At 36.8% G+C, this 14,413-nt stretch overlaps 1 protein-coding gene across 1 annotated transcript in view; it reads left to right on the forward strand.

Annotated features, from left to right (window-relative positions):
- Positions 1–14,413, forward strand: part of DCC (DCC netrin 1 receptor) — a gene marked incomplete at both ends in the record, with an annotated part of 1,034,810 nt that overhangs the window by 927,309 nt on the left and 93,088 nt on the right. The window contains one exon of the mRNA XM_084252763.1: positions 6,978–7,085. Within this exon, the coding sequence (XP_084108889.1) occupies positions 6,978–7,085 (108 nt within the window). The remainder of the gene's footprint in view (positions 1–6,977; positions 7,086–14,413) is intronic.

A 14,413-nucleotide genomic window follows, 5' to 3' on the forward strand; every position in this document is an offset into this window, starting at 1 on the left:
TTAGCTGTAGTCCTATGAATGTTTGCCCTAATAACCTCGGCTAGATCTGGGAAGATACTTCAGCATGTTCAAGTTCACCTTCGGAAATAGGATAAAAGAACGGAAACCCCTGTTACAATTGGAATTAATTCAAATGCAATTCACTGTAACTTTTACCAGTCATATTTACTCTGGAAAAATACCTGTTGATTTTATAACTTTAACAGATATGCAGTTTAGTTGACATTTATAATTCAACATCTGAAGAATATAGGATTTCATATGCTTTTTCACTGATTTCATGATATTCTATTATATTTGAGGGTAAACTGTATCACACATTTCCAAATATTTAAAAATTATAACAATAAAACTCTTTGGGTAAGTTGAATTTCTCTTTCTATTTGAATTTTTCCATGGCATTGAAGTTCTAATATTTATTTTCGGTTCCTATATTAGCTCAGAGAGTTCACTGTGAATATTTTTACATTTTTCTAGTTTGTCTGATTGAATTTTAACATCCTTTTCTTCTGAGTATTTACATATATTGATTCTTGTCCTAAAATTCTAGATGACAGTGTTCACAGCTTCTTAGGAAGAGAAGACAAGTTGAGTGAACTATGTACTATGTGGGTAGAATAAGGGCCTTGCTCTTAGTGGAAAGGAAAGGAACTGACTGTAAATCACTGAGGCATTTGGTCTTCCCTGAGTTAAAGAGGAGTGGTAATTTTCTCCTTACACCAACAAATCCATCTCTTTTCTTCTTTCATGAACATAAAATGTACCCCAACATCTGACTTACTAAGTGCACCCTCTTGATTTCTCATCAACTGCCTATCCTTATAGGAACACCAATAGTAAGACCCATTGCTGACAAAAATATATTAACTTTTAGAAATGTGTTTAGTAGGAAGAATTATTGTCAAAACAGATAATGATCTGGACCAAAGGTGTAAATAGCATATGGCTGAGATCCCTGGGTGATGATGAGAAGCAAGAAGTAATTCACAAGTGTCTGCAGATTTTATAACTGTGAGAAGGAAATGAAGTGAATGAAATAACTCTAGGTTTTGCTTAAAATTCTGCAATAACATAAAATCGTGCAAGGCTGTGTTGTTACTCACTTGTCCTGAAGTTGCTCATGATAAAGATAAGAGCAACCCGCAAGTTCATGAAATCTAGTTAAGCCAAACAGAAAATCTGGAAGGACCTCTGAAACAATTAGATCTTGGAAAAGAGCAGGAGCCAATATATTCTCAGGCATTAGACATTGGGAGATACTGGACTGTCCCCTCCAGGGGTGCCATGTCAAAGGCTGGACTCCACGTGCAGTCCTTCCTCATTAAAATCAAGGTACCGGGCCTCGAGCGCGCAGACCTCTCCTGCTGCCCGCTGCTCCCATCAGCAGTGTACCTCGTCAGTCTGTCCTGTTCTCCGCTCTGGCTCTGGTGAATTCTCTCACCCTCCCATGCTTCTGACTGTACCCAGTGCTTGTATAAACAAACAAACAAACAAACAAACAAACAAATAAATAAATAAATAAATATTTTTTTAAAAAGTGGCATTTGGGGCAATATCTATGTTACCTTCTATTTATGCATTTACCAGAGAAATTAAACTGTGGGGAAAATTATTTAAGAACAAGACCAACCAGGGGCAGTGTCTGTCCTTTATACCAAATGCTAAGTATGAGTTTCCAAATAAGTTCATTTTTAATTGTTAAGTCCTGAGATTGGGACTTGGTGTTAAAGGTACAGGGAATACAGTCTATATTGTTGAGAGGATTATAATGCAGAAGAAAAACTATTATTTTAAGTAGCCCTGAAGTAACAACATGAAAAAAAAAATGAAATTTTGAGCAAATTGAAATCAGAGCATGGAAAGGGGAGATTCCACAAAAGAAATGATGTTTGAACTTTGGCCTAGTGGGTCATCAGTTACCATTCCAGAGTCTTCCACATGAATGGAGCACTCTTTCCAAAAATACACAGCAATGGGCCTCCCCTGGCAGCGCAGGTGGTTGAGCACAGCACTGTGAAGCTGTCCTCACCCTCTGCAGCACCGGTTCAATCCCCACCAGGAGGAGAGATACCCACATGGCACGGCAGACCTCTCCTGTCTCACCCACTGCTCCCCTCAGCAGTGTTTTTGATTCATCTGCCTGTTCTGCTCCCCGCTCTGTCTCTGGTGGGTCCTCTCACCCTCCAATACCTCTGGCCCTTGCCGCAGCTCTTGTTATGCATAAATAAATAAATCTTTAAAAAAAAATACACATGCAAGCATCAGAAAGGAACAACTATTAGAATAGCATGAGGAGACCAGGGCATTGTATTCATAATACAACAAGGGGAATCAGGCTGTGAAAGCAAGAATATAAATTGTGGAGGGGCTCAATTATTACTTAGTGTTATTTGTTAAGATTTTAATGCAAAGAGGATGGGCAGTCAATAAATAATTCCTAAAATAATTCTCTAGACAAAACCCATGGGGTTGGAAAGGAGCAAACCAGAGACATTCTGCTTGACTTAGGAGGAATCATTGATATTTTTAGTCATATTATTTTTTTTCCCAAATATTAGGGAATAGTGTGCATTTCAAATGGTAATCCTAAATCTTTGAGATTGATTCCAGTGCCAGAAATTTTTATTCATTGGTTTTCACATGATAAGAGAATGAAAAACTTGTACAACACTAGAAATAGATTTGTTTTTAGATATTTTGTTATAACCAACACTTCAATGTATTATTTGGTAGCTTAAGTAAAGAAGAGTCATCATATCTTTTTTGAATACCTAACAGATTCAGTGACACAACCTAACCAACATTTGACCATTTTCTAAATAAACATGAATGTGAATTTTATGCAGTTAAGATAAATGGACTATTCTGATGAGTCAAAAAGACAAATCTGTTAATTAATTTTATAACTGTAAAATTCTTGATTATATTTGTATAATTCTATTTGGATTAAAAAATGTTTTCAATGAACTCTTTATGAGAGTGGTGCCTCTTTAAGATAGCATTGCCTTTTTTATATTTTTCTATAAGCAATCATCTTTTCTTACTAGAGTCTTTTTGATCTTATTTCAGTTCTATACCTATGTGGGTCCTTACTTTTGTGATCAAATACATTTTTTAATTTTTTTATATCATTGTTCATTTTTAAACAATATTTGCTTCCCCCCACCCCCTCAGGTGTAGTCCCCATAGAGTTTCCTTCACCCATGCACCCATGCACCATCACCTCAGTCTGCTGTGCTTCTCCCTCCCTCCCTCTGATCTCTCTCCCCCCTTTTGCACTGCAGGATGTCTCTGGTTTATAATTGTCTGTTTTGGCTTTGTTGTGTTTTGTACTGTTATTATTTTTTTACACTGATGTCTTACTGGGTTCCCCTATATTCCTGCTATAAGTGAAACCATCCAACATTTTTCTCTTTCCTTCTGGCTTATTTCACTGAGCATAATTCCTTCTAGCTCCATCCACGTTGCTGCGATTGGCATAAGTTTATCCTTTTTGATTGCTGAACAATATTCCATTGCATATATATATACCACATCTTCTTGATCCCGTCATCTAATTTTGGGCATTTGAGTTGTTTCCAGGTTTTATCTATTGTAAATAGTGCTGCAATAAACATAGGGCTACAGGTGGTCTCTTAAATCAATGTTTTTCTGTCCTTTGGGTAGATGCCTAGCAGTGGAATTGCCAGGTCGTATGGTAGCTACATTTTTAGTAGACTGAGGAACCTCCAGACAGCTTTCCACAGTGGTTGGACCAGTCTGCACTCCCACCAGCAGTGCAGGAGAGTTCCTTTTTCACCACAGGATCAATTACATTTGGTGTATGTTTTCTGCTCTTTCTCCTCCTCTTATTATCCTATTCCTTCTTCTCTTCCTTCTCCTCATCTTTCCTTTCATTTCCTTTTACTTGTTTTTGTCAGAATATAACAATTAGGTATAAGTTCAGTTAACCTGGAGCCCTAGTGACTGTGAGAATCAAGGCATTGCTAATACAATGGCATGGTAGATGGAAATATTTGGTATATCTTCTATTTGAAAATCTATTCAGGGAGATAAATTGGGAATAGTGTTCACAATGCTCAGATTGTGCACTATACAGCCAATGAAAGAGCCACAGAGAATTGTAAGAGTAAAGAGTTAGGAATTAGGACCAAATTGTTCCTATCGTGTATTACATAAGAATTTCTATGCAGCAATCAGCACATTCCTCCAGAAGCTCACTATGGAACCTAGGTATGTTCAAAAATTGCCCATGTCAAAGGGTAATAAAAATATACTATAAGATAAAAGACTGTAAGTTATCTACAAAGAAAACTAAAGAATCGGACCTATTAGAAAGCAGATTGAAAGAAACCTGAGAGTTATTACCACCACTCTAAAGTATATTTAAAATCTTGTTGAGCACAACATGTGAGGAAGGTAGCTCTAAGGAAGGCGAGGTTTCGTGCCATCTTATTTCATACTAAGACCCTCATAGACTCCTTACCATCTCTATTTTCAAATATTTCTTTGCTTTCTTGACATCTAGTATGTTACTGTCAAGATGCAAAAGAAATATCCCGTACAAATCATGCCATACCCCTCTGGAGGCTTCTAAGCTTGCAAGTAATCAAACAAGCATCAAAGAGATTGATAAGAGAAAAAAATCAACAAGAAATTTAATAATAACATGTAAACCCCCTGTGTACATGGGAGAGACCCAGCATGACTGAATAACTCCTATGTGGACTGAGATGCAAATTTAAATAGCTTAGCTAAGACAAGAGAGTTTGGGAATAAGAAAGGGTAAAATCTGTTAGAGAGTTTCCTAAGGAAGGCACAGCAAACAAAGATATGCAGATCCAAGTTCTGCCTTCTCCACTGAAAAGAGATAAGGAGATTATATTTTCCCAGACTGAGAAAATCTTTACAGAGTGTAGTTTATGTAAATATCTTTTTCAAAATCAACCTCTGCCCAGACTTCAGAGTCCCTCTAATGAAATCTCTTGTCAAAGACATATTTTGGGGTGGCAGACTTTTGTTCCTCTATTATCTAAGCCAAATGGTTTAACCTGAGTCTCATTCTTTTTTTTTTTTTACTTTTAAGGAAATAATTGGGAAACATTTCCATATATAATATATAAGTCTTACATTTTTAACATAATTCTGTCTCTTGGAGACATGTGGTGATTAGTCTTACTAAATATGTGTATGTAGGGAAAGAAAAATTATATTCCCTCCACACTTATATGTCCTTAACTCAGAAGTCCCAGAAAAAATATATATATCTTCCAGAAAATAAAAAATACATATCTTCCATATATGTGGGAGGTACCCAGAGAAAACTAACTCCCCAAAATGGCCCAAGTAACTGTTTCAGGGCAACCCCAATATGAAATGGGTTGCTTGACTGTGGGTCCTCACCCATGAGCTTAAAGGGATTTATAATAAGACTCTACTATAGCCACACAAACACACAAAAGGCTAGTAAGATTTTACCTACAAAAGAAGAGGAAATGAAGAAATGAATAACTCAGGGAAAAAGAGAGGGAGATAAATTGGTCAATGTGTTCTACCAGTTCCACTGACCTAGAATCCCAGTGTAATGCTGAGAGCTGGCAAAAAAGCCAAGAGTCAAGCCAAGAGGACTCCCAAGGCCCAGCTGTCTGGTTTTATACCAAACCTGGCTGCTTAACTCCATCCTCGGGTCCCAGCAACCCTCCCTTTGGTGATGATGGGATTTGTAATTCCTGGTGTCTTGATGGCTTTGGTCTGGAGTGGGGGTGGAGTCCACAAAACTTGTATGGAGTTTGTTCAGGATATATCCCCCCCCCCCAACATCACCACTTAAATACCATTTCAGCTAAAGACAAGATAGAGGATGTAAGTTCATTATGGGAAGTTAACAGGCAAAGCAGAGTAAATGAGGGGATGGTTTGTTATGGAAATTCTAGTTACTGCCTTCTCCACTTGGCTAGAGTTTCTAGAGATTTGATCACTCTCTGGTACAGAGAAGGACACTCTTACAAATGCAGTTTCCTCTTACAAATGTAAATATTTCTTACAAAAGGGTAACCTTCTTAATTTTTAGAGCTTTTCTTTGGTCTGTTGTTTTATAAAATAACCTACTAAAAATAATCTATGTCCTCTGTATTCTTATTTTGGACAAGTAAGCAAAATAGCATCAGGTTGATTAGCAAAGGAAAAATCAATTTAATGACATAAGTATGGAGAATTTGCTTGGTTGTAAATTCTAAAGAATGGTATGAGCCAGAAATAGTTGTGTTTAAGGACTAGGATCATCAAGGACAGAGCAAGCTGGAGAATTTTCTTAGCTAAGAAGGACATATTCACGGATAAATCTATACACAGACAATACTAACCCTAATACAAAAAAGGGAGGTGGGGGGGGCAGTGATTGCTTTCAGTTAGGAAAAGATCAAACAGCAAAGGCAAAGGATGTGTTTTCTTAGTCTCTATGATCTTCACTGCTCTTAAAATAATCTGCATTTGTAGGTAATGGTAAAGACTAACAGAGACACCGTGGTCTTTGGGTTCCCATTCCATGTGACACTCAGGAAGAGAATTCTTCTAGGCATAATGAGGAAAACCTGTTTGATCTTTTTAGAGAGATGGATCCCACAGGGGTATATTTTGAGGTGATATATTTAGCTTCTCATCATATATGATCTACATTTTTAATGTAGTACCCACTTGAAAATACCTATTTTACTTTTCTCCTGCACATCCACTCGTATCCTATTTTCTTCTCTATATTTGCAGCTTTGGAAGTCACTTAACTTTGTTGGTGAAAAAAAAAAAATGTTAATTTCTATATTGACTTATTTAATGCAAATACTTGATAAATTATAAATGGTAAAATAAGCATGACCTGCTGCATGATAGATTCTGAACATCGACATCATGATTACAAGTCCCATAAATGTCTCTTTTCTTTCACATCCACTGACAAGGCCTTGTCTCTGTTTGTCTCCCAGCCCCAACCTCTGCTCCCAAGGACCTGACAGTCATTACTCGCGAAGGGAAGCCTCGAGCTGTCATTGTCAGCTGGCAGCCCCCCTTGGAAGCCAATGGGAAAATTACAGGTAAGCACCTCAGTGTTCTTTCCACCTTTACTCTATTTGCCCTTGGTTGCTAACCTCCAGCCCATGATGTCTGCCTATTAGTTTTCTGGCCCAGCATCTCAGTTGACTTCCTGACCCATTTTGATTATCTCTTCTTGCCCCCCACTGATGGTGGAGTTCTTCTAATGGTGCATACACATACACGCACACGCACACGCACACACACATCCGCCCACCACCCCACCCCATCCCACCCCCGCTGTCTCCCGTACATGTCTTCCTGAAAGCTGCGTATTTCAATTAGTAGAGACCTTTTGTTTTTCTTTCTGTGGAGCATTAGGACAACCTTCTCATGGAATGTCTCGGAGCATTAATGACTAACAAGAAGCTGGTTGTTTGGCAGTTATAAAATACAAAGGCACCTAATGCCCATAATTTTTTTGTATGTATTTTTTTATATGTAAGGAAGGTTTCTCCACTTTTAGCTTCTTACTTAAATCAAAAGGTTCTGAAAACACTTAATATTGACTGACAGAAATTGATCTTAATGAATATTTCCAGTGACAGATTTTATTTTGCCAAATATTGCTGATAACATCAATGCCTAATTAAAGCATCCATTAAAAGCCTGTAATGTTAATTTAGTATGAAAAATATAATGGAGTTCTATCAGGGATTTTGCATTTAAATGATCACTTTAAGCTTTTAATAGATGTCTCCATAGCATATAATTATTATGAAAAATATTATATAACGTAAAATGTGCACATTATAGTCTAATTAACTGGAACCAGTGGGTTAGGCACATAGGACAGTCACTCCTTTTTCTTCTTTTTTGCATACAAGAGGTGGGATAGCACCATTATAAATTAACAAAGTAATTCAGTCATTCTGTGATACAGAGATAGGAATGGAAATTATAGTTCAGATGGCACACTTTACATGAGTTATTTTCTGAATTTTACAAAATGAAAACATAATGTGAAAAGTCCAAATGTGATTTAAGTTTAAGTTGAAAACTTGTTTTCTCTGGGAAAATTGTTCTTAGAGCTATAGCAAATAGGATTTTTGTTTGAGCTGAGAAATACGGAAAAAGAAGAGGGACGTAAAATCTCCTCCAAATCTTATATGCTCACTTGTCACTGTGCCAGACTTTTTAAAACCGAGCCTGGCTCAGTCTAATTTCCTTTTTTCTCCCCTTTCACAGTTATGATTGATTTTCATTGGTTCTGTTTCAGTACTTTTGTAGATTTCAATTTGTTTACATGATGACGATTTTATTATGTTATAAACAATTATTTATAGACACATGGTAAATCAACTGATAATAAGTTTAAGAAGAAAAAAATAGGAAAGAAACTGAATAAAATCAAGTTCTGATAGAAAAAAAATGTATTTTTGATAAAGGATAAGTCATATCCTACCCAATTCTCTACTTGTATTTAAACAAATCTCATCAAACAGTCGATATAAACAGTGGAATGTGTTTTCAACCCTGAAAGGAAGCTTAATTTTGCTTTTTATGGGAATGAATGGAAGTCTGTCCCCTAATAGGAAATGCAGATTAACCTGGGCAATAAAATTCAGCATGCACAATCACGGTGCATGTGTAGGAAACTTGTTCACATATTTTATTTAGCATTGTATGTTCAATAGTTCTCACCATTACAAAGAAAAAAATCCAACTGAGCCCATTTTAAAACTCCATTGGCTGTTTTCAATGATTCATGAATCATGAAGAAGTTCTGAGAAACTGTACAGAATGAAAACTCCCATAAGCAGAAGGGAGCAGGACAAGGAATAGATACTTGTGAAAAGTGGATGCTCGTGCAAGGTCACATTCATTTGGCGCATGACAGGAGTCTGTTGAGCAGATGACCTCACTAGCACTGCCCAGGTAATTCCACATTGGCTAGTGTACGAGTCCATTCCTAGGAGAAACTGAAACTGTAATTAATAGGTTTCGTCTGTTGACTGGGACTTGAAATTAGTGACTCTACTTTGGGCCTGTAGTTTCTTTTCTTTTCATGGTACTAAAACTCCATTGTCTCACATTGGTAAAGTAAAGGAAGTATTATTTTGACCTCTAAAATCCTAGTTCACTTATTAAACCAAGCTGTAATTGTCAAGTGGAGATACTTTTACTGAATTCAAGGGGAGCAACTAAGAATCCTTAACAATTTCCAATCCATGCATATATATTTTGATTATTCCATTCATACTACTTTCAGAAAATAAGATGATAAAATATTTGAATATATCATTAGGCAGATATATTTGAATATATCATTAGGCAGATGACCCAGCTTTGCTACTCTCAATTTCTCATGAACTTTTAAAGGGAAATGTCAGTGTCCTTCCACTCTCGCAGGGCACACATATGTCTGTATGGAGGGAGATCATCTCATCCTACCTGTGTATTTCTTTGTTCTCCTGTCATTGCATGTGCACAGCTGTAGACCAGGGTGGTTATGAGTTAGACTTCTGAGGGAGATGCATAAACAATCAGTTAACCCCCAAGACAGACTTTTTCATCTATAAAATAAGGATAGTAATAGAACTTCTTCTATAGATATGTTGTGACAAAGTGCTAAGAAAAATCCCTGATGCCCAAGGAGCACTGAAGTAAATTAGCTATTATTATTTCAACTTGAAACCCATTCTAGGGCCAGGCTCCACTCATGTTCTTTGCATAGAATGCAGACCATCAGTTTGCAAATATTTATGCTTCAAAAAGATGAAATAAAAAATAAGATGCAAGAAGAGATCTAGTTCATTCCAATGCCCAACTTTCTTGACCATAAACTGGTGACTTAAGAATGAAATGGAAAGAAAATGATTCAAAATGAATTAAGAACTTATTATATGCTTGGCATTCTGCTGAGCACTTCAGTGTTACCAGTCATCATAATTTCTGTTGTTTCATTTTGAAATCGAGACTAGGGACTTCTGGGATAAATAACTTGCTTAATGTCAAATGGCCAAGAAGTAGCAGAGCCAGGATTTAAAACTCAGGCTCATACCCTTTAACTATTAGGCTGTGTTTTGCGCCAACTAATTAGTATTCCACTGGTCAAAATCAGTGGCTCTCAACTGATTTATAATTTCATTTATCTAAGGATGGATTGAGCATAGTATTTGTTTAAATCTCTCCCAAGTGATTTTAATGTACAGCTGGAATTGTGAAGCATTGATCTGTTTAAATGCAGCATCCAACATTATTTAAGATCAGGGACCAACATAAATAGAGACAGGAATTAGATTTTCAGTTTGTTTCCTTATCAATACTTTCTAATGTTTAATGCTATACTCCTTTATCCTTTGTCACTTGATACTCTAGTTCAGTTCCTCTTTGAAATTTTCTTCTCTCTTGGCTTTTGTGAAATCACCTAGCCACTTTTCTTTCTGCTTCTAGGCTAGGACTTCTTGGTTTTGAAAGCAGGTACTTCTTTCCCCTCTTCCTTAAGTGTTTCTTCTCAAAAATCAGATCTCTTTAATCACATTGGTACTTCCTCTGATAAAATGTCTAGACTATAGCCAGACTTCAGCAAACATGCACTTATGCCTGTGAAATCTGTCTCCATCCAAGGAGCTTAAGTACACACATCCTACCTCAAATTGCACATTACCTTTTGCCTGTCATAGTGACACTTTATTCCATTCCCCAGCCCCCATGTCTCCTTTTCCTTTTTTAAAAAAATTTTGTTCTGTTTCCCACCATAGCTAGCCAAGTAATACACTGTTACTTCTGTAAAAGACACTAAGACCTTCCAGATTATGAACCCAGCTGGGCATTCAGGCTGGGTATCAGGCATCTAAATATACTTTCTCCCTTGTTTTCAAAGGTCTCCACAGTTAACCCAATTGGAAAAGTTAAGAATGTAGGCATCTATACTTCCTCTCCATCCCCTTTCCATATAGTTATGAGAAAAAAATCAAACTCCTTGTGGCGCAAGGCCAAGCACTCCATGGAAACAGGCTTCAGATTTTTCTGAGTGTTTTCTCAGTAACAATATTCTTGACATTTTAAAAAACTAACACTTATTGAGTCATATAAGCTTTCAGTTGCTATTAAATTGTTAGACTTGAAATCAAAGTTCTAGCTCTCCAAGGCACTTCCTTAATCTTTGGTAATACTAAGAAATAAATCATTGATGTAGTATTTACAATTAACATATAGTAGATAGTGCAATAGAAGTACCTGCGTGAATTAAGTTCTTATATTAAACAACTTGTTTATAGGTAAGAAAATTGAGACACAGAGTAAGCAAGTCACATAAACTAGTAAATGTTAAAACTATGACTTGAGGTCAGGTCTTCCTGAATCCATATTGTACTCTTTTTAGCACAAAAGAAGAAATGGGTCCTTCTTATATCCCACTATATATGTGATGATCAGAATCAAATATATAAATATGACAAACCTCCCAGGACTGAGCACCTGCTGGGAGAGCTTATGCCAAGTGCCTTAGTCTTCTTGTACTGAGCAGCCTACCTGTGTCACAGAAGGGAATTGTTAATGAGTAGGAAGAGTTGTATGGAAAAGGACAGAAGAGGTGATTGTGGTGCAGTCCAACACTCTTTGACACTTTGCTACTGCCATTACAACTACCTGTTTATATAAAGTCAGATGATAGATCCATTTTGTTACATTATGTAACACATTTAGACAAATGTCATTCCAATGTAGATGTCCCAGGTGAGTTAAGACTTAGTTCTGGAAGGTTTTACAATCTCATACAGTGCATAATGCTTCATTATTTGACCAGTTGCAGTGGTAATAAACAAGAATGAAATAGAAAAAAAAGTAAGAGAAAAGGATGGGAAAAAAGACTTGGACCCAGAGAAATAAATAAAAAGGTACAGAAAGACCATGAGTAACCAATGACTTGGTTCCATCCTGTGTGGGTATATGAAAATCTTTAAGGTGAGACTTCAGCAATAGATTTAATATCTTTCAAACATAACCAAGCTCACACATTCAAATGAAGTTGTGTGCTTTCTGTGAGGCTAGTTTTTACAGTTTTGAATGATGTATTTCAGTTCTTGAATTTATTTAAAAAAAAAAAAAGACTTTCCCACAGATGTCAGGAAATTGCTCAGATATTTGGAATTTTCAGACTGTGATGCTTACACCTTTCAACTTGACTTAATTGATGCCAGAACTGTCATTGTTAAATGCTTAGTTGGGTCATTTTTAGACAGAAAAAAAGCACAATGAATGCAAATACTTTATTTTCACTTCATAAATGAATAAAATAGGGAATTTGTGTAGCTAAGCTGGCATGGGAACACAGTTCTCCAAATTTTCAGGTCCATCATGCACTTACAATAGCCCAGGAAATTTTTGATTTAAGTGTCATGAATGTAAAACATACATGCTTACCAGCCAGGAGATTTCATTCAGTAAGTGAGTTTCAATATCTATTATGTGAAGACTATTTTATTAGTTTTTTTTTAAAGAATAAAAAGTAATATAAGATACAGCTCCTGAACTAAAGGAATGTTTTTATTCTTTTAAAGAGATAAGAGCATCACATAATAAAAGCTAAGAAAAATATTACTGGTACCAGAAACTTCTATTCAGTAGATACAGTTCTCTGGGAACAAGAATGGAGATTGTTCTAGGTCTAAGAATATTAGGAGATTTTATTGATGTTGATCATGGGGATGAATTATAAGTGAATTAACATTCATGAGGCAAAAACAACTCCTTTATCAAATGATATTTCACAACCCCTTTTGAATTACAGTTCTCTCATCTCACATATCAACTCAAGCAATGATTTCTGGCCTTGCATGAACATGAAAGTCATCCTCAGTGAAGTTTTCTGGGATTATGCTTTTCCTGTTGTGCTACCTATTACTGTATAATACTATCTCAACAAATGTGGCTTAAGCATTTGTTACACACTTGTTATAAGGAACACTCAGTTCCTAGCCACATGGTCTTCTTCATGTGACTGCTTACAGATCAAAGCCAATGTCAGGACAAAGGAAGTCATCCTGTACTCCTCTGGGTTCTTCTAGGCTGGGAAATAAACAAGCATCAGACATATTGATAAGAGAAAAAAGCAAAAATAGGTTCAGTAGTATCATGTATATATCCTGTACACAGGGAGAGACCCAGCATGGCTAATTCACCCATGTGACTTCAGATGCCATTTTAAATAGCTTAGCTATGACAGAAGGACTTTGTGGAATGAAAGGGAAGGTCAGTTAGGAAGTTTACCAAGGAAGGCACAACAGACAAAGGTATACAAATTAAGTTCTGCCTTACTCATTGAAAAGAGATAGACTATTTCTTCCCTTGTATGCCCTTGCAGAAGTTATATGCAAATATATTTTTCAAAAGTAACCTCCACCCAGCCTTCAGAGTCCCTCCCATGAAATTAGTTTTTGTCAAAAAATTGTATTGGGGTAGCAAAAACAACTCCTTTATCAAATGATATTTCACAACCCCTTTTGAATTACAGTCCTCTCATCCCACATATCAACTCAAGCAGTGAGTTCTGGCCATGCTTGAACATGAAAATCATCCACAGTGAAGTTTTCTGGGATGATATTTTCCTGTTCTTTACCTATTACTGTGTAACAGTATCTCAACAAATGTTGTGGCTTAATAATTTGTTACACGTTTGTTATACAACAAATGTTGTGTAACATTTGCTTCCTGCACCAACTTAAGGAGAGACTATAGAGTCTGATAGGAAGACAGAAGTGATTATCTCATGTAAAAAAAATCATGGGGGCCTCCCTGGTGGCACAGCGGTTGAGCACTGGGCTGCAAAGCTGCCCGCAGCCTCTGCAGCACCAGTTCGATCCCAGCCTCTGGCGAGGGTCCCACATGGCACACAGACCTCTCCTGTCGCGTCTGCTGCTCCCCTCAGCAGTGTACTTCAGTCCTTCTGCCTGTTCTGCTCCCCGCTCTGGCTCTGGTGAATTCTCTCACCCTGCCACTCTTCTGACTATACCCAGTGCTTGTATAAATAAATAAATAAATCTTTTTAAAAAATAAAAAATAAAATAAAAAATAAAAATTTAAAAAATCATGAAAGTGACAGCCCATCACTTTTGCCGTTTTCCATTCATTAAAAACAAGACGTAGGCCCTGCCTACAATCAGGCAAAAAGGATTATGAAATGATATAACTACCAGGAACTGGGTAAATTAAGGGTTGTGAAAGCCTGTCTTCCACACGTATTAAATCAAAATGCCCCCTTTTTTTTTGGGGGGGGGGGTTTGTAATGTGTACCTAGCCCCAAGGTAATTCATCTGATTAGGCAGTTCTGGGGAACACCAAACAAGGGAAAGGGTGAATGCCAAAGTAAAACAGCATTGCACCTTAA

This window comes from Talpa europaea (assembly GCF_964194135.1).
Source record: "Talpa europaea genome assembly, chromosome: 13".
In the NCBI taxonomy this organism is placed as follows: domain Eukaryota; kingdom Metazoa; phylum Chordata; class Mammalia; order Eulipotyphla; family Talpidae; genus Talpa; species Talpa europaea.